General features: G+C 36.2%; 1 protein-coding gene across 4 annotated transcripts in view; it reads right to left on the reverse strand.

The window, feature by feature from the left end:
- Nucleotides 1-20,832, reverse strand: part of LOC102685206 (low-density lipoprotein receptor-related protein 1B) — a 461,586-nt gene that overhangs the window by 260,337 nt on the left and 180,417 nt on the right. For all 4 annotated transcript variants that reach the window (XM_015358626.2, XM_015358625.2, XM_015358624.2 and 1 more), the window contains 4 exons: nt 16,178-16,297; nt 15,199-15,327; nt 11,147-11,404; nt 2,558-2,720 (listed from right to left, as the gene is read on the reverse strand). In XM_015358626.2, coding sequence (XP_015214112.2) covers nt 2,558-2,720; nt 11,147-11,404; nt 15,199-15,327; nt 16,178-16,297 — 670 coding nt within the window. The remainder of the gene's footprint in view (nt 1-2,557; nt 2,721-11,146; nt 11,405-15,198; nt 15,328-16,177; nt 16,298-20,832) is intronic.

Raw genomic sequence — 20,832 nt, forward strand, 5'->3', positions numbered from 1 at the left:
CACCAAAAGAAACATGCCCCTTTTGAAACCAACCCCATTAAAATCTTTATTGAGCCCATGAACACTTCACTTTCTGCATTCCTCTTGTATTATCATAAATATAATGGGCAGTATTCACTGCTGAACTTATTATTTTGGTTCGCTAGAGATGTTTGTACAGAATATCTTCTTGCCCTCGATGCACATCTGAGAATTAATTAAACAGCTGTGGAGACCTTGGTGAATACAATTGGCAGACATTCTTTAGCTTGTTTGTGTGTAGTAAAGATTCAAATAAATATATTAATTCCTTTGCAGAATCCTTTCAAAAAGTACTCCCACAAGCAACCCATGCAGTTATTGATAATTAAAAGATCACTACATTATACTTCATTATACTAATGTACAGTACTACATTATTTTAGTTGTAGTAATGGAAGAGAAATGCAACACTTGTACTGTAATATAATTTTTGTCTTATGTTATAGACATGTACATTTAAGTTTGATTTTACATGAGTTTAATTAAATTGTATGATTTTAAGGTACTGCCATTTTTAATGTATTTTACTTTAATGTACGCAATGCAGCTTCCCATAGGCAGAGGCCCTATAGCCTTCTCACCACCTACCGTATTGATTGAGAGATCAAATGAAGGCAATGGCAATCAGTCAATCATCAATCAGTCATCAAAGGTGAAAGCCCAAGTCGAAACATTCTATTCTTTTAAATGCAGTTTATCTTTTCAGGTAGCACAGTAAAAAATAATTAAGCTTCAAATACGTTTCCTTGAAAGTGTAGTATTTAATGACACACAGTAGTAATTCTTGTAATGGGAAATACTTGAATTGTACACATGTATGAATAAGCTACTATAAACACAGTGAAACAGTCTAAATATTACATCCGAATTATCACACCCAAAGAAGGATCCACAGCTGAAACGCTGTGTTTTCTTTACTCTCTTTTCAGCAATAAACCTTTCACTTGTTCTTTTGCAGCCCATGCATGCTGATGCAGCTACCTACTTGAACTACTTCACTCAAAATACTGCATTATTCCCTTTGGGTTTTTACAATTATTTAAAATGGCAATGGCAATCAGCCAATCATCAATCAGTCATTAAAGGTGAAAGCCCAAGTCAAAACATTCTATTCTTTTATATGAAGCTTATCTTTTAAGGTAGCACAATAAAAAATAATTAAGCTTCAAAAACGTTTCCTTGAAAGTGTAGTATCTAATGACAAACAGTAGTACTTCTTGTAATGGGAAATACTTGAATTGTAGCATCCACATTTAATATTTTGCACTGCACTATATAGCTGCTCTTTCACACATTCTGTTTCAAAGTATTTTTCCCCTTGCTTATTTTGCTGTTTTCTTTAAGCATCAGCATTGGTAGATTTGTCTTATTTCTGGAAGGACTGGATTGCTTTGCCCATGAATGTGGAAACAACTCTGAAAGCTAGAATTGCAGCCTGCCTGAAATGTGTCAGGATGATCATTACAGACTGTATAACTGTGAAACCCGGCACTGGAATGGAGGTGCATTTGAAAATCACAAATGATGGCATTTCTGTGGTGCACAGGTACAGTATATTTTCAGAGACTCATTAGCCTGCAGCTCATTAACAATCAACACGTCCCTTCCGATATGCAATGTACGCACACATGTATGAATAAGCTTCTATAAACACAGTGAAACAGTCTAAATATTACACCCGAATTATCACACCCGAAGAAGGTTCCACAGCTGAAACGCTGTGTTTTCTTTCCTCTCTTTTCAGCAATAAACCTTTCACTTGTTCTTTTGCAGCCCATGCATGCTGATGCAGCTACCTACTTGAACTACTTCACTCAGAATACTGTATTATCCCCTTTGGGTTATTACAATTATTTAAAATCACATTTACATTAAATGGAAAGAAAAAAAACATACATTTTGAAGCCAGGACTGTGAGTATTAATAGAGGTTTATTAACTTTGTGGTATTCAACTTCATCTAATGATAAATATATACATACAGTAAAGATGGAAATCTCACATACAGACACTTGCAAATTAATGATCTACATATTCTCAGCTCTTGGTGCTACCACAGTATAATTCCAAACTCCTCATTTTTTAAAGTTTTGCACTGTAATTCACTCATGCACTCTATGCACATTCTGAATTACAGTTTTGAAAGACTTAATGATTTGTAAAATAACTTTCCCAACACGACATTTCTTTGAACATGCCTTACTTTCAAATTGTGTTTCAGCATACGTTGTGCCCTCACTCTACCCTTGCAACAACATGCTTTGAGATAAGGAGATGTCTTCACAAAATGCAAAGAAGAGTAATGTTATCTATAGTAAGGTTAAAATCTATTAAAGGACAAGATGCAAACCATGCAGGCCCATGAGATGGAAACACACCTAAACGTTTGCATTCTGAAACATTATAAAGCAGAACAATAACTCTGTGCTCATCATCATTTAAATTGTATAGTGTATTGAGGGTGATACATGGAATCGCACAAACATAAGATACAACATGACATAAAGGTGACCTTGAAACAGTTCATGCTGACTTACCCCATGAGTGGATCAAGAGCAATTCCTTTCGGGTTATGAAGGTCAAGGTCAACGACAGTGACACAAGTGTCTTCATTTTGAGTGCATACAAATATCCGATCACTGATCCGATCCACAAAGTATAAATTACCACTTAGCCAATCTATGGCCATTTGTTCCACATCTACAAATCAAAAAAAGAGAAGAAGCAGTCAACCCTTTCCTAAACAGGTGGCAAAAAAACATAAATATCAAATTCTGGCTCAGAGTGCCAGCATGGCAGTTGCTTGAACAGTTGAAACAACCATCTTTTTCCTTGTGTGTAGCCAACAGTAAATAATTGTAGTCTAAAACTTTAATGAATTTAATTAAAAAATATATCCATAAGAAGATTGTTTGGGGTACATTACCGCACAAGAGGCTAAATGAAGATCTTCGGCAAACATAATATGGCAGAAAACACCTGTCTTTGATCTTCTGATAATGCATTGTGGCTTAAATGTAGAATCAAAGTTTTTTAATTAGAATGCTGAACACATTAGAGAACTGCACTGTGCAAGTAAAGCTAATGTAAACAGAATTTAAGTCAATGTCTCTATGCCATGTTGTGTCAAACAAATGACAGCAATTCGGGTGTCCGTGTAGCATAAGTCTTCTTTATTACATATGCATATGGGAGCCTAGCTCTTGTAGGCCAGACTCAAAGAAGTATTACAAAGAGTGGTCTTTTTATACAGTAAAGTCTGTAAAACCTGTCCATAAAAGGGATTTGACATTTGCTGTGAACGTGAAGAGCAGTCGAGCAAGTTCCTCATTGTTTTTGTAACTCTGCCAGGAACATATGGCAGTCATGCCTTGCAACATAACTTACTGTACTGTACGTTGACAATTCAGCATATATAGATGAAAGCAGAACTACATACTGTATGTTTACAACCATTGGAGTGGAAAGTTACAAGATACAAGTGTGTAAAATATAAACAACTTATACCTTAATTAAGAATAATTCCCTCAGCCACTACACAAAAACCAGGGTAAGGATTCAAATCAGGGATGTTTTTGTTTCTGTTTTGACGTATTGCAAACTGGTATATACTGTAGAAACAGTTTTCTCATTCATGAGCGTACTGTCCCAAACCCCCTCTTATGAAGTAAACCATCAAGGGGAGCCACAGACCTAGAGGTTATTGATGAGATCCTTCCAGATTGAACATGGGTAGGGATTTAACATATAAATTAATCAAATTCAAACACAAAAACTGTTCTTATTTACGTCATAGTTTTTATTCCTTTAGTTGTTCATCTCCACTGAAACTAAGAGGGAACTCTCCAACTACAGAAACCCAGCGCCTGTTCGGAAACACATTGCTGAGCGTGACTGTAAGGCTCACATTCCATTCATTCGCACATATCCACACACACCCGCTTCCACAACTGCTCACGCCGTCAGTGATTAGCCTGTCACTTTTCGCCGCCTTCACTATTTTAGTTCCCCTCTTCCCCCTGTTCCTCGCTCACTATCGTGGTTAGTCTCCCTGAGTTCCCATAGTGGGCGTACTTCTCCAACGCCTTTCTTTGTTTGGATTATTACTGACCTTAGCCTGTTTCCTGCTTTCTCGCTCTCGCCTTACGTCTTTGGGTGTGTTTTCCTCATTTTACTGCCCCCTCCAGTTTTTGGACTGGTTGCTCGTTTATTGGATTTGGATGTTTTGCCTATTGTTTTTGGACTTTGCTACTTCCCTTTTAGCCCTTCACAGGGTCTTTTTACTGACAGTGACATCTCTCCAAATACCAATACACATTTCTGAAGGACACCACAGATTAATTTTCTTACACCGAATCTTTACTTCAAGGCCTTCCAATCTATCAGATATAGTGAGAGATTTGAGACGTGCCTACTGTACACACACTAAAGTAAGACCAAAAAAAAAGTTTGGCTTAAATGCTCAAAGGTACATTATCCTGTGTTGTGAAGAATTATTTAAAAAGTATTTCCTTCCATCAAAGGATAAAAGAGGTTATATTTGCAAACAATAAACAATGTCATGTCAAAAATGTTGTGCTATATTTTAACATACCGACACTAGTTCAGTGAACTTCAAAATTAGGGCAGATACCAGGAGCCTTAATCTACTCTTTTTGAATCTGCTGTGGCTGACTGAATGAAAAAGGACATATGTTGAGGTCAGACAAGTCCAAATGTATGTTTTAATATTATTCTTTTAAAAGTATGTCATTGTTGCACTGAGTATCTGTATCCCTCATAAAATATCCACAGCATTTGATGTTGATCAGTCTGCGCCCCATCTGCGCTTTTGTATAATGGAATTCATGTGCATTTGATCTCACTTTTCTATATCTAAAAAAAAACACCTGTCTGTTTAATTTTGAGAAGACTAAAACACAATACTGATATTGCAAATATCAAGTCCCACTGCCAAAAAAGGTTAAAATTAACATTTCAAAACTCAGAAAGGTATTAGCCTTCATTGTTTATTCATGGGATCATTCAGTTAGAAAGTTAAATATAAGTGCCTGGAGATAAACACTCTTTCTAGGTACAGTAAATATGACTTTAGATTATATGCTTTTTATTTCTATTGGATCTTGGCTTTCCTCACGATCATCCCTGGAGATAAGCAGAGATCCTAGGATCTATTCTGTCTTCTATAATCTGCAGGACATACAGTATACAGTACCTCTTAGTCTATTGAGTATTTACAGTACCAGAGATCCTTACTACAAATGGCCTGACATATTCCCATATAAGGCTTAGAAAAACAGACCAAATTTAGAAAATGTGGCCGTACTATCCTAGTTTCTGAAATTTTTGGTCATACAACTACCAGCCATATGTACACTAGCACAGCCAAATGGCAAATTAAAAGGCGGAATTCTTTGAGAAAGTTGGTCTCTTTTGTGTTGCCACATGGAATATTATTTTAAAGGGTCTCAGAGGAAGCCCATGGCATCTGTCCACCTTAGACATTTTTACAGTGGCACTGTCTATGACCTATGTTTATGACTGTTATTTTTTTCCACTGTCCGCAAAATCTTCAATATGAATTGCAAAGGATGTATACACATTTTGGTATCTAACATATTGCAAATGCACCTCCTGTGAATATATATATAATCAAAATTTTAATGCTCAAACAGAAACAAATATAGGTGAGAGAAGTTAAATGCCAGTAAAATCTGTATATTCAAATATTTACTTCAGAAAAATGTATATACATCATCTGTAATTCAATACAGAGTGGATACAGTACTGTTGGCAGGCAGTGTACGGTTCATACTGTGTACATATATACAGTACATTATTTATGTATAGGAACATAAATGTAGCAGGGTGACTAATATGTATGAAGAAATGGGAGGCCAAGTCCAGATCACTAACAGGAGCACACTACAGCTGGTGGAATCCAAATTAGAGTGTCACCTGGTGTAAGGAAATACCCCTTCAGTGGCTCCAGAGAGGTTAAAAAATATTGTGGGTTATGGAGGACAGAAGATGTTTATGTTTACTGACTGAATCAAGGTAACATAACTAGTCTTGTTTCTTTGCCATTTTTATTTGGCCCAGCTTAATCAAAGTTAACTTTCCTTAAGAAATATGGGTTTGAATGAAATAAATAAGCTTTAATACATGTTTAGAAATAAAAACTTTTTTTTCTCCAGCTTCCAAAACAAGATTATATAACTAAGTGCAATCTAAAAAAATTGAAACATAAACTCCTGACTAGACATCCAAAAGGAGATTCAAACTGTGATCAAAACCAAAAGAATTCCCTGAAAAAAAGGCTGCTGTCTATATAGATACTGTATATAGATAGATGAAATATTGAATCCTATGGACATCTCATCTTGAACTATATCCAACATCAGCAATTGTGTACAATAGTGACAATTATTCAGAAACCTTATTGTGGATTGTCATTCCATTCCCATTTCCCAGTGAAGGCATGCACGTAATGTCACAAGTACTGTAGTTCACCATGGTAAATGTTCATCAGAGGGGCTTGGGAGTAAAAGTGAGCATATAAAACACAATGAATCTGATAAAACTGGAGTTCAGCACACTTGTTTAAATCAAATTCAGAGCACTAGTCAGGTGTTCTAGGTTCTAGTGGGGCAGCTGATTACACTCTCCGAACTGCTTGATAAACACTTGCCAGAATAGGAGCAATTAGAAACAATTAAGGGTTGCAGCTTCTAATGGTGTCACTTCATTTTTTGGAATGGGGTGCTTCAGAGTAAAACATTATCTTGATGCATGTAACAGGAAAGCATCAGCACAGTTTTTCACTCACAATTACTGGCTAGAACGTAATTCTATCAACGTACACCTTGAAGCTTCATTACGATGAAAATAAAAGAATCCTTATTCAATTAAATCTAAGACAAACTTAAAACTGGATTTATTGCAATGTTTTACTTCACATAATAACTGTCAATGGAACACCCCCTTTTTATCTATACATATTACAGTATATTAACTTCAAGGTCTAGCAATCATCCATTTTTAATATCCAAATGTAAGCAGAAATTAGTTTTAGCAGTAGGGCCATCATGAACTTGGAGCTTTCAAAGTGAAAGAGTTGAAAGAAGAGCGATGCAGCAGATAGCTCTGTTATTGTTCCATACTGATTCATCTACTCAGGGTCCAGCAGGACTTTTCATCTCAAGCTCATTAATCTCCACACGCTGCAGTCAGCCTTATTTTGCTCTCTAATGTGTTGTCTCCACCTGCGACTAGCAGAGATGAAAAAGAAGTGAGGTTCCAGGACCCTCAAGAGACACTGCTCAGTTTCATAGTCAAACCTCTCCAACTGCAAGTTTGGATTGTGGACAGAGAAAGATGGCTTACTTTCAGTCACAGGCAGATTAGAAGAAATAAATACAATTCTAGGGATGCTCACTTACTGTAGGTTTATTTGAATCTCAGTTTCATTAAAGAAAAAAAACATCTGCTTGCAATTTTGTTATACTAATTTATGCCAGTCACATTGGAGAGCATGTTCATTAGTGAAGGGGATTTATATTAAGTCTATGAAGCATTAAATGAAGCTCATCATCTTTTAACTTTGCATTGATATTCTGGGATTTTACAATCAGTTCTGTGTTTTTGTTATTTCTAAATATTCTAAAGATTCTGACCTGCTTTTCACCTTTAAAGCTTGGATCACAAAGTCATTTTAAGAGCTCTACATTTTTGATAAAAAGATTACTATTTATTATAGTGTGTGGAGCAATGGCTAAGGTCCAGGTCTGGGGGTAACTGCTGTGGTACCCTTGAACAAGGAACTACCTGAATTGTTTTAGTACAATATCCAACTTCATAAATGGGTGCAAAAGTCAGCTGTTATGAAAAAAAAGCAACAATAAAATAAATTCCTTATAAAAAGGAGGAAACACTAGAGGTAGGTCTAAGTAATGACTCTTTTCATATCCTGATGGTGAAAGGCTTGTTTCTCTCATCTGATCTGGTTCACATGGGATGGTGCCAAAAGGCCTAAAGCAGAACTTGTGTGGAAATGATATTTAAAAATCAATTAACACTTCATCTATTAAACAATAAAAAGTGTGACAAATGTATTGCAAGTAGAATGAAAAAGGTTGATAACAAAGTGCCAGATATCTCTGCATATCATAGTTTGTTATAGCCTCTAAAATGCCAGGGCATGATGTTCAATGGTTAATCTTAGAAGTAAACTCATCTTCCACAACACCCTTAAAACAATGCATGTTTTTACATTATGTTCCCTTCCATCTCTCAGCAATTTGGTTTCTCTAGCTAAATGAAAAAAAATTCTGGATGCATCGAAGCCTCCCACATGGTTTAATTTTGATCTAGTAACCCTCTATTAGTGTTGGCTTCTCTGCATAGTACTGGCATAGTGCCTAAATGATAACAGAACTATTATTGCAATTAACATGCATGCATTGGCAGATCAGAAGATAGAGGTGCATTTACTTTTAAAGCCTGATTAGTCATAATAACACAATATAAGCATATTATACAGTATGAATCAAGACCTGCTAATCGAAATAATGAGGTAACCTTTTCACAATACGGTAGCTGTGAAATAGGGCTTTAAAACTTTTTGCAAAAGGTTCATTGAACTAATAAACTAAAATTTAAAAAAATGCATCTCAGTCCTTTCTTTCTCACTGTCATTAGGAACTTAGACACCAAAATGCCGGTCTGAATCAGATGAAATCTTCAGCTCGACCACCAAGCAGAAGACCACAAGAAAGGTGGCAGACAAGAGGAGGCCATTCAGCCCAACTAGCCCAGTTGGCTGCTAGTAGATAATTGATCTGAGGATGTTTAATGGGCTGATCTTTAATCTAAGAAGAGATTAAAACATTCTGTTCATTTAGACTGTTACAGTGTCTCTGTACCCCGCAAATGTACCTGGTCACTTTTCAGCAGTATTGTTTTGTAACATTGTGCCAACATTTGTGCACAATATTCTAAATGTGCATTGCACACTTTTAACACAACCATTAAAAACCTTTTGGGACCATTCTTCTGCTTGCCTCATGTGAATTGCATGAATCTTTTTTACATTGTTCTGTAAGCTACAATCAGCAATGTAATGTACAATATTTCTCTCTACACAGTGGAAACCTATTAAAAACCCATACTAACATACAAGTTTTTTCAGACACTTGTTGAAATGTATTTGCTTCAGAACAAAAATAATTGATCATTACTATATCTATAACTCATAATTGAAGATTATCCCCTTATATTTATGAGGAACACATTCAATTATGAATGAATTCAGCATACAGACATATATTGCAATGTTTGGTGACATTTCTATTGGGAAAGGTGGATTATTATATTAAATCGTTGTGATGATAGGTAATAAATAACCACACCTACAGTATATTGCCTTCTTGTCATTACAAAACAGAAAATGTAAAATATGCTGGACTGCCGCTGTGCCATGAAAAGTGTGTAAATATTGATGAAGAAAGGAAGCAGTCCATTAAGGGAAATCAGACGTGTCACTAATAAATAATGACCCACACTAATGAGCCTGAACCCTGTTACTGTTTGTTTCAGAAGTATGTAAATGTGTGCAGTTTGTTTGAAACAATGCTATATACTGATTCCTTTTTTAAACTATTGTTTGCTAAACTACAATTATATTGTGAGTTTGAATTCATTCTAACTTTTAAAAAAATATGTAAAACAAAATGATTTGTCAATAAAGCTGAAAATGAGGAGGTACAAATAGCCCTTTATTTATGAACCACATAATTAAAAAAATCCTTACACATTTGCTGTAGAACTACTACAGATCACAATGCAGATTGGGACTCAAAAGTGCTTTACATTCAGCAGGGGCTCATTACTGAGAAAGAACTGTCAGTAACATCCAGTAATCCCTACTGAGCTTGGAATCTCTGATTAAAGATAAACTTATTCTGAACACATTCTTAAAATAGATCATGAGCTGAATTTTTACAGTTAAATTATTTTAGATGAGGCCTCCTTATTAACATTTATTTCATATATACAGAATAATATCTCCACATATACTGTATGGTATACTTTAAGTTTTAAAAATTTTAAATACCAGGGACTTGCCTCTTGTAAATTACTTACAAAAACAATATATCACGCTGTGATTGTGATCATTCCCGCAAAGAATATTTAAACCAAATGGGCTACATGGAAAGAACAGCCACCTCTCATTTCTAACCTTTCTTATATTTGTATGTCTGATGATTTGAACAGTAAATGAACTAATTGCTTAACATCTATTTGGGGGTGGGAAATGGTGATTCACTTACCACAAGCAGCAAAACAAACATGTAAAAAGCCTAAAAGTCTTCAGGTGCGAGGATCCTAAATTCCAATGAAATCAGAAATTGCCTGGGGCAATCTTAGACTCTCTCAACCATAGTACTGGTACTGTAGAACTAAAGTATAACTAAAAGAATTGCTACAAGGTTTAATGCAAAATTCACCTCAGAATTATGATTTGATCTGAAAGATTAGATTCGATGTAGCATACAGAGCAGTCATATCTAGTGTGCATGCTAAATTGGCAGCTGATGAATTAAACTATAATCAGCAATGTGCTGAAACATAACTCAATCAATACTTCTGAACTCCAGCAAAGCTTAAAATATCAATGAAACTTACACACATACTGTATATCATCATAAATTTTCTTGGAACAAATTCAAACCTACCCTTTCCATAAAGAAACATTATCAATGATAAATCATTCCACAGATTTCTATTCTATGCTGTACTTATCCATGAAAGTAGGGCAGCTGTGAGGGCTCCTGACTTTGAAAGATCTGAAAGATCATGGGTTCAAACCATGGGTACTGCTGTGCTACCCTTGAGCAAAGTGCTTCACCCAGATCGCTCTAGTAAAATCCAGTATAAATGGGCACACATGTAAGTTGTTTTGTATAATTGCAGGACCAAATTAAAAATAAGCACCCTAAAGCAATTCTGTGCTATATTTCCTTCTCAGAAAACTAGATTTTATAATAGAGAATTACTCAGAAACCTGATGGTATCTTGTAAAGAAAATACAGCCCATGATGTATTGACACATTGTTACTACTTACTTTGTAGGTTTTGTCCCATTCTTATTCCTTGTTCTTCTGAGATACCTTTCAACTTTGTCATCTTGGCACATCTCAACTGACTGTTATATTCTGGAGTTGTAACCCAGCAAATTGATTCCTTGCTGTAACTGAAGTCCAGTGTTACAGTTCCATTGGTGATAACAGGTCTTAAGTCTGGCACAGTGTTTCCAGTAAGTGATGCTATGGCAATATTTTCTGAATTAGCAATTAAGAGCACAGGAGGTCTGTCATTGGGTTCTGGAATGGAAGGAGAAAAAACAAAAGAGTTTTAGTATGATAAAATAAGGTCTCATAAATACATACTGTAAATATGTACTTATAATTAATATCCAGACTCCAATAACCTTCTGTGTAAGAACATGCCCTTCTGCTCTCAGCTTTAAATGAATTTCACGTAGTTTTGCATTGGCGTTCACTGGCTTGTGTACATAAAAAATGAAAAGGAGGAGAGATGAAGATATGAAGATTCACATAATAAGAGCAGTATGGTATGAGCAAAGTACATTGAGAAACCCATTACTTTTCGGGCAGCCTGTAGGTGATTTAATGAATGTCATAAGATTATCACTGTCCACCTTTGGCACTTAATTGACCATATGATATTTCAGATACACTGTTCATTTGGGCAAGATATGATTAATCTCTCTTCTTATAGAAACTTTAGCTCACAAGCAGTTTTTGTAATTCCTGTAATAAATCTTCATGTCCCTTTCACAACCTTTTTAAGTTATCTCCCGACATCCATTCATCTAAGCAGGTAGTTTCCCTCTCTCACAGTATTGTAAAGATAACTTAGAGTGACTATCATTCACGGAAACATCTCCTTTGAAAATTCCTCACACACTTCCCTGTGATCCCACACTGAGATAGAGACAGAGCCCATGTCAGTATCCCCACAAACAACACCGGCCTCCTCCAGCAGTGGTAGAGCATGGATCCACTGTGTTTACCTGCCACATTATCAGTCAGAGCAGATTGCCTTCCTCCCTCTGACAGCATCTGAATATGTGACTGATTTACCTTATTTACTGATGTACACACCTACACTTTTGTCACATTTATTTTTGTGAATGTAAGAACTATTTTTTAAACTTTAATGCTGAATACCATTCTTGCTACTTGCTTTTAAAAGCTTTTCTATGCAATTTCAACCTTTTTTAAATTGTACTGTATGCTGAAAAGCAAAATGCAATTAGAAACACACTGAATACCTTTAATAAACGTTAAAGAGGCTTTTGAGAAAATGATACTGTAACAAAAACCTTTAATAATGAAATACTATGGTGTAGAACAGATGTTACTTTAACTATAAAAATATAATTTAATATGTCGCTCAACATACAGTATCTCAGTCTGGCTCCTTTATATAGCACACATATGCTGAAATTTACATGCATGAATTCCCATGACTAATGAAAGTCCCATAATTATCAAGGTATTGCAATCACTGTTGCTAAATGAATATTAATGTAGGGGAATGTGGGGTTCATTTAAGTTTATGGGTAATGATGTTCAACTTAATTCCTGGAAGAAAACCAGTCACATTGATTAAAAGCTCTAAGGATGCTGCACTCAAGTGAGGTCTAATACGCTTTGGGCAATCTCAGACTACCTGTGTGGAACTTCGCTGCTCCACAGCTAAGCTGTGACTAATGAGAAGGCTCCCCAGAATACATTGCCCCTTTAAAATGTGGGGCAACTTGTAGACTTAAGTTAAACTGCAGCCCAGACAGATATAGCACAGTGAGAACTAAGAATGGGTGTTGAAGAATAACTAAAATTAACATTTTTCTGAAATGACAAATTAGGTATTATAATAGCAAAAACACAGTGCAGTAAACAATTTAAAAAGGAATTCATCTATGCTTAAACTGGCAATATCTTAACCTTATTATGGATTTTTTCAGTATTAATATGTGATACAATTACAATTTCAATAAGACAAATAAATAACGCAGCACTGACCTTTACACTCACTCATGCTAAAAACCATAACAAAATCAATAGCTCCATCCTTGAACTTAACTCTTATAGTAGCTCCACACTGAATCCTAACCTCATTTTGATCTGTAAGACCTCAATTGCTTTGAGGTAGTTTTGTGATGATGTATATTATTTTTGTGGCACTTTGCAGTAATTAAAAAGGCTGCCAACCTGAAACTCAGCTAAAAGACACTGTGGAGGAATCCGCAATGCTGCCTGTATTTTACTTAAAAGATATACTGTGTCTCTTCCTATTGCATAGTTTTGGTGAGCCACTGCCTTTCACCAGCAGAGGGGTCTCTATCCACTCATCCTCCCTGCCAGGCGGATGACAGCATGGAGAGCACACTGGGGACGGCTGGCATACTGCCTTCCTATTTCATGGTAGCTCCATCCGTATTGACACCTAGAGTTCTTTACACATCCCATTGAAGCACTCTGGAATCTGTTGGAGTGCTTTACAGAAGACAGGGAGTTTTGGCTGAGAGGAAGAGGCACTGTGACCCCTACCTGTAGGAAGCAAAAAGCGGCGATGCAGTAAGGACATACAAAACGGAGAAGTGCACTCACCTCTGACCCTGACCCTTTCGTAATACACCGCTACATTTGCTTGCACATGCCTCTCAGCATTTATCCATTTCTGGATTCCCAATAAAAATCCCATTCAAGGAATATTAAAAGGCATTGGAAAAGTTATCTACATACTTCCTGAACCTCAAATGTGTACTTACAATTTTGTTTACACAGAGTAAAGTTCTGAAGTCACACGTGTAAAGTTTATCCTGTTATTGTCATCAAGGTCCATAAAGGCCCAAAATTTACTTTAAAAAGCCAAATAAAATAATTTCAAAAGATAAAGCATTTCAGTTATGGAATTAAACTAAAAGTAACAAAAGAAAATCAAATAAAATGAAAATAAAAGTTTTAATCCATGTTATTTATTATTTCAATTTGAACCTGAATACTGTATCTTATTATTTTTGCTCAGCAATTTTTTGTTTAGTCATACTATGCAGGACAGTTTTGAACTGTTGTACTAAGAATCTGCATAAGGGTTATTAATCGCAATTAGTTTCAACAAATAGTGTCAGAAATGGAGCGCAATAAACAGAAACACATACTGTACTGTACACTATATGTTTTAATAATTCAGAACTGCGTGCTGTGCTTATCTAACACTTCCACCTTGTCTGAACACAGATTTTTTGGGGAGACCTCAGTTCATTAACTTCAGCTATTGTGTCTATCCATTTATATTTATAGTTTACCCCCAGTATAATTTTCAGCAACCCAAAGCCAATTTCAGTAGAGCAGGAGTGCAAGGTGACTCCAACCACAGGGTGCACATGCACAAGCACACAGGGAGAATTCAGAGACTCCAATTAACCCGGCATGCCTTTAGGAGGTGGGAGGAAACTAGAACATGCAAACGCCCTGCAGACGTCAGCCCTGGCCTGAACCATGTCACTGGAATCAAGGCTCTGCCATCGTGCCAGCCACAATAAAATCTTAACTTTTAAAATGCATTAAATACAGTACAAGATTTTCTAAAGATATACTGTACAAAACCAATATACACAATCTTAATTGCACAAGAAAAAAATAAAACATTTTCATCACAGCAAAGCTTGACTTAGCAGTGACATTGTGAGTTGCTGTACATTCACTAAAAAAGCAATCTGAAGAAGGTTGCAGGAGTGTACAGCACAAAAAGTCAGTTGCTTTAACTAGAGCTCTGTCACCCTGCTCTTTCATTGTGTGTTTATATACAGTAGACGCACATAGGAGCTACATTTTTACCTTAAGTGAAAGTCAAACACAATCTATATAATATGAAATATAACTGCAACAATGCTGTGAGACTTCAACATAAAACTGTATATTTAGCATGGGCCAAACTGCAATGTACAAAATAATCAAATGCAAAAAGATTACATTTCTTTCTAAACAGCTAAAGGACACTTGTCCAAAATATCTTGAAATAAAGGGTCTTTGTTTTTTTTGGCTTACAGAATGTTAATGAGCTAGAAATATATTTAACATCTTACCGATTTTAGCTTTGCATGACTTTCTGTCCAGCTGCAAGAGATAGCCATCTGTACAGCTGCATTCATAGGACCCATAGCTGTTTGTACAGGTTTGGCTGCAGATCCCATACACAGTGCATTCATCATAATCTATGAATGAAGGACAAACAACTTAGAACCAATCAAGTTTCTTTAGTGCATAAAAACATGTAAAATACATAAAATACATAAGATGTAAAACATATTTTCCTCTGAATAGCAACTTGTAGGCATTAAAAAAACAATAATCTTTAATGTTTCCAACAAATACAGAGAAGCAATATTTTTCAAATATGGTGCATGCCTACACTTGGGTTTACCAGTGCATTTTCTAAAAATGATCACTGGGTTTGGTGAAAGCCAAAAACCAAGGCAATTTTTGGGCGATTCAAAACGCTTGGCCGTCTTTCAGGTGAGACATTAAACCGAGGTCCTGAATCTCAGGGGTCATTAAAGATCCCCAGGTATTTCTCGATAAGACTAGGGAGTTATCCCAGTGTCCGGGCCAAATTTCTCCCCTCAGCCTTTACTGTGGCCTCCAAATTCTCCCCATGCATGATGGGCTTGCACTTGCCCTGCGATGGACTGGCGTCCTGTCTAATGTTTACTCTGCCTTGCACTCATTGCTTGCTGGGTAAGCTCCAGCATCCCGCAACATCGTGTGGTATAAAGCAGGTTTGGTAAATGACATGACATGACAAAGTGACATCTCTGAGGTTAAATGGGCAACGAAAGGATGATTTATTCTCTTCATGGTAGTGTGTGACATTTGTCTGCAGTGGTCAAAATTGTTTTACAATGGATGTGTATAAATGGGTATACATTTTCATGCTTCTGGCTTATTACAATTAGGACTTGATTTGCTTAAAATTGACCACAATTGAAGGTGATTTGTTAAAAAAGTAGGGCAAAATTAAGAAGGTCACCATTCATTTTTGGTTTTTGGTAAACTTCTGCCTACCTGTGCAGCCCCGTCCATCTTCTCCGACCTCAAACCCATCTCCACAGTAGCAAAAAGTCCCATTCCTCGTCATTACACATCCATGTTGGCATCGCAGTCGATGGCATTTTGGTAAGAGTTCTGAAAAAATTAAAATTGCTTTTATTCCAAAAGATCAAGGCAAGTAGTATAGAAAAATAAGCACCCTTATACTTCATATGCAAAATTATTTATTAAGGTAGTAGTGTAGAGTTATGGTTAGAACTAACTGGAAGATTGTGGGTTTAACATGCTGGATGAAGGGCTGCTGCAGTACTGTGGAGTGAAGAACTTAATTCATATTGCTTCAGAAAAATGCCCATCTACTGTACATATACAGTAAATGGCTATATATATACTGTATATAATTTGCAAAAAAAGAAACAATGTTATTAGAATTAGAACATGTTCAGAAACAAAAAAATAAGCAACAACCTGTAAAATTCCCACAGTTGTTACCATTTATTTCCAACATAAGTCACACATAAGGTCCTAGTTGGTCCTTTAAGGACCAGATATAGTATCTGCTCTGCTGAGGCCTATTCCCTTACACTAACAAAAAATAGCTGTTACCTAAGTACAGTGGTTATGTAGTTTTTTGTCATGCAAAATGGTACATTTTCTGATCCGGAAATTCTTTTAATTTCTAGTTGTTTTTTTTCCCTGTTGCTTTCAGCATGAGTCAATTTCACATGGAGCTGTGCACACACATCAGTTTAAGGAGCCCGAATGATTTTCAATTACAAGACGGACAGCCCACTGCATAAAGCTGTTTATTTCATTGTCTAAGAATTAGATAATCAATTTTATATCCCAATACAACTAATATGCAATGCAAACCTAAAGGTGATTTATATTTTTACCGTAAAGAAGTCCTTAAAAGGAACTGGCAAGTTCATAATCAGTAATATTCTAATGCTCGCTGTATCACCTGCAAGTGCTGTACACAGCCACCACCACACTCATTCAAGGCCCCTCAGGACAATTCCGGATCACCCAGACAGCATCTTGTACCTCCAGCAACCTTATTTACTGTATCTCTTGCAGTAAATGCCCAGCCATCTACATTGGAGAAACAGGAAGGAGACTCGGAGACCGCTTCAGAGAACACGTCAGGGCTGTGAAGATTAAAGATCTCTCCAAGCCCATTGTTTCTCATTTCACCTCTGACGGCCACGACCACACTAATCTCTCCGTCTGTGTTCTCAAAGACGGTTTTCCGAACTCATACATCAGAAAGACCACCGAAACTAAAATTATTCTGCAGCTAGGATCACACATTCTCCCTTCCCTTAACGACAGATTCCTGTTCTTTTAAATTTTCTCCATTCATTGGAAGTTTCATTTCACACCTCTCTGCACCCATTCTGACTTCACACCTCTTGATTTGCCTCTCTTTCTGTCCCCTGCTCCCGCCTCTCACTCCTCCTCCCTCCCAACCTTTGTTCTCCCGCTACTTTACCTTTGCCTACTGCCCTGTCTCTCTCACACCTGAAGAAGGCTCCACGGCCGAAACGTTGTGTTCTCTTTCTTCTTTTTTTCAGCATGGAATAAACCTATTACTTGTTCCTTTGCAGCCTTCTGTCCTAGGTTGACAGACAGAATTTATATTACATTGGACAGACCCTCCCTCCAACTGGATTTATTTTCCAGACAACCAATCACCTCATACCATGACCGTCTAATCTGCAAAGTCTTTTTTTCCACAATTTCCCAAACTGTCCATGGTCAGTGAATCAACTGTAAATACATTTCCAATACTCATACTGTCCACACTTGAGAAATAATCTCTTCAACAGAGTTCTTCTTGAAAGGGTCCTGCTTTTCACAATGGTGGATGGCATCATTTCAGGTAACGTGCCTGAGAGGTCAGCATGCTCCTGCTATTACCTCTTACAGATTCCTGCCTTTTCTGTCTCTGCTTTGTCCTAGCAGGGCTGTTTTACTCACATCTCTGTTCTTCCTCTTTTGGTACAACATCTCAAGAGGCTTGAAAACCCTGTGTGTGTTTTTCTCCTACTTCACTCTCTACTTTCGTGCATACATGATCCTTTGCCTCTCACACACTGATTCAGGTCCTCACTCCAACCGCTACGTTCCTGGGTATCATTATAATGTAAATGAGGACATTTTCATAGCTCAGAGCTCACAAGCTCTGTATGATATAAATAAATTAAGCAATAAAGATTCTGCTTATTCTGTTACACAATGTAAGTCAGCTTTGTATACTTTAAACAGTTTTTTAATCCATTCAGCAAGACTCTACTAGACTATAAATCTGCATTTAAAAACAAATTTCTTTAATGCATATTTTAAATCACACAGCAACTTGAATCAGTTGTCATTAAAAGCATGAATAAAACCTTTGGTAGCGAGGTAAGACACCCTGCGACTGTACTTTATTTATAATTTTTTCTGATTATTATTTTACTTTAATGAAGTTAAATAGAGTTAACAAACTGGCTAACAGTGCATGCACAGCCATAACCTGCTCTCATTGATCTCTTATTTAGATGCAAAATTGCACTCCTTACTAAATGTTTGCATGACACGTGCAGCAATCAATTTTAATAACATCAATATTAATAAGTTATTATACATTAAGCACTTTTTTTCAGGAGACTTGGGCAAGTCACCTTGGAAAGCATCATTGCCCTGCCTATGCAGTAATAACTACTCGGGGCTATCACGCCCTTCAGAATAAGATAATGCATTTAAATGTCCTAATAAAGCTTCTACTTTTTGCACTAATCACAAAAGGTTTAGAAAAATTGGCTCACTTATGTAAACAAAAAATCTATACAGTAGTTAGAGGGGTCTACTTGATGATACTGGCTCAAAATGCTTGTAATATCAATTTTGCAAAATTGCAAGTCCCATAGACATTAACAATGATTTTAAAAACTGACATTTTTGCTCCCGTGAAGGAAAAAAAATACATGGATTTCTACTAAGAAGCAAGAGAGGTATGGCATTTATAAATATGTAATATATATAGGCTGTATACTGTACATGTATTTACTGAATGTGTATATTGCATACAGTATATGTTACTTTCAGAATGCTTCCCTCAGGGAGGTGCTGAGCTGAACAGTAGGAGATGAGGATTGCCAGTAGAAATATAATGGGAGCTTTGCAGGAGTCTTCCTTGGCTGTACCACTCTAGCCAGTGCCTCTATCACTCATTTTTCAGTATAAAATTCTATCTGTTGTTGCTCTGCATAAATGAATAAATAAACGAGTTAAGCATCCTATTTTAATAACCTAGCAAAGATGCAACTGTGTATTTGCACAAGAGGCTATTCGGATAACACAAAGACATGTGATGGCTTTTCAATTTTAAAAAAGAGCAGCAACATCTGCATCTGATATGCATTAATATTTCAAACATAATTACCTTCGTATAATAATGCATACGATAATTTCACACTCCATTGGCAACATTTTATCTTACATTTCTGCATATACAGTTTTCTTCATTTCACCAACAATCCAGCATCTCAATTACAACTTAGACATGAAGCTTTTAAAGAGGTGTTAGTAAGTATTTATATACAGTATATCTGGAGAACTTCATCAGAAGGGCTGGTGATTACACTCTTGAGGCAAAAATATTTTGTGTATTTGCACACTGTTTAGAGGCTTTGTAATATGTTGTCATTTTTCTCTCATGGTTTTACGCACTTACAAAAAGATTAAAATGGGAGCCAATGCAAGTGAATTAACCATTAAAATAATTTCCTTAGAGAACAGGTTGAGCTCCTGTGACCAGGATCCCCCATGAGGAGCTGTGCTACTACAGTAGCTGAGCACCACCAAAGCTGCGTGGGCTCTTATTGACTGGCTTGACAAATGATAAATGGTTCTAGACAGGACGTCACACCAGAGGAATGCTGGGAATGTCCACGCTTTCCTCACGCAATGCAGGGCCTGCAAGCTCACCAATAATTTCCAGAATTTGAATTGTGCTCAGTATGAATGAATTAACTAACTCACAATCTGTGGTACAAAGTACTTTGTAGTGCTATGAAAATTGTAGCCATAACAATAACAACAACAACAATAATATAAATAAAATGTCAAGATAGAATAGATATTTCTATTAATATTTTACAAACATGGTATGTCATTTTATTTTCATTGGTGAAAAGAAAGACGTATAATAAAGCACTTCATTAAAAAATAAGAAAGAAGAAATCTTCTACTGTATTTGATCATTTGTTAATCAGTTTCATGAGGTATACCAGAAAATGCAGTCACTATCTCTAATCAATTAATCAAAATCAGATGTTTTTGTATTGATGATGTTATTAATAAAAAATTTAAAGGCCTAATGTTTGTTTTGCAAAACACTGATGACAGTCACAAAACGTACTTTATTGCATCCTATAATAATCAATAAATTCCATAATCAATAAATCTATGCATTTAAACATGCATATGGTAATGTTTTACTGTGGGATGAGAACTTAGAAAGGTATTGTTACTCATCTTAAAAAAGTCAAATCAACCATAAAAGGTACTGTATGTAAAGGAGTGGACTTCCATCCAGTTTACTAGGGGGTGATATGCAATACTTTGTAATACATTTTGCCTATGGTTCACACCAGCAGATGGAGAACAAGTCTCTTACTGGT

Source organism: Lepisosteus oculatus, chromosome 12 (assembly GCF_040954835.1).
Source record: "Lepisosteus oculatus isolate fLepOcu1 chromosome 12, fLepOcu1.hap2, whole genome shotgun sequence".
NCBI classification, from domain to species: Eukaryota; Metazoa; Chordata; class Actinopteri; order Semionotiformes; family Lepisosteidae; genus Lepisosteus; species Lepisosteus oculatus.